The 787-nt window shown below is 46.0% G+C and overlaps 1 protein-coding gene across 1 annotated transcript in view; it reads left to right on the plus strand.

The window, feature by feature from the left end:
• LOC106877678 (dymeclin) overlaps nt 1-781 on the plus strand; it is a 35,048-nt gene extending 34,267 nt beyond the window's left edge. The window contains exon 16 of the mRNA XM_014926626.2: nt 516-781. Coding sequence (XP_014782112.1) covers nt 516-662 — 147 coding nt within the window. The 3' untranslated portion in view covers nt 663-781. The remainder of the gene's footprint in view (nt 1-515) is intronic.
• The last annotated feature ends 6 nt before the right edge of the window (nt 782-787 follow it).

Here is a 787-nt window from a genome sequence, read left to right on the forward strand (position 1 = left end):
TGCTCGTGAAATTAACGTGCAAGTGGCTGAGCACTCCACAGACACGTGTACCCATAACGTAGTTCTCGGGGATATACAGTGTGACAAGGCTGACCCTTTGAATTACAGACACAACAGAAACAGGAAGTAAGAGTGAGAGAAAGTTGTGGTGAAAGAGTACAGCAGGGTTCGCCAGCATCTCCTGCCGGAGCCTTGTGGAGCTTTAGGTGTTTTCGCTCAAACACTCACAACGTCTGATCTGGGAATCGAAACCGCGATCCTATGACCGCAAGTCCGCTGCCCTAACCACTGGGCCATTGCGCCTCCATGCTCTAGCATGACTGCAGTCAAATGACTGAAACAAGCGTGCATAGCTTTCTTTTTCCCATTGCATGCCACCAAGCCTAGTATGTGCACTCCTTCTACACTTTGTTAACTCTCTCTGTATCTTCTCTCGCACTTCTTTCAACCAACCAACCAACCAGCCAACATGTCAACTGGCATTATATAGACATTGTAATATTTTTTTTTTGCAGAAATTTCCCGAGCTGCGTTTTAAGTATGTCGAAGAAGAATCTCCAGAAGAATTTTTCATCCCTTACATGTGGTCATTGGTCTTTCACTCATCACACTTGTATTTCAACCCAGCTCGAATCGTACTCTTCTCCCTGGCTGTTTCCTGAGATTTACTTTCTACTGGTGGCAGTGAGGCTGACGCTGGTGGGGCAAACGTGCCTCAAAGGACTCCTAATACTTGTAGCTATGGCAACAGAACTGAAATATGGATGACGAAAACCAGAAACGTCTT

The sequence above is a fragment of the Octopus bimaculoides genome, chromosome 14, assembly GCF_001194135.2.
Source record: "Octopus bimaculoides isolate UCB-OBI-ISO-001 chromosome 14, ASM119413v2, whole genome shotgun sequence".
Taxonomy (NCBI): Eukaryota; Metazoa; Mollusca; class Cephalopoda; order Octopoda; family Octopodidae; genus Octopus; species Octopus bimaculoides.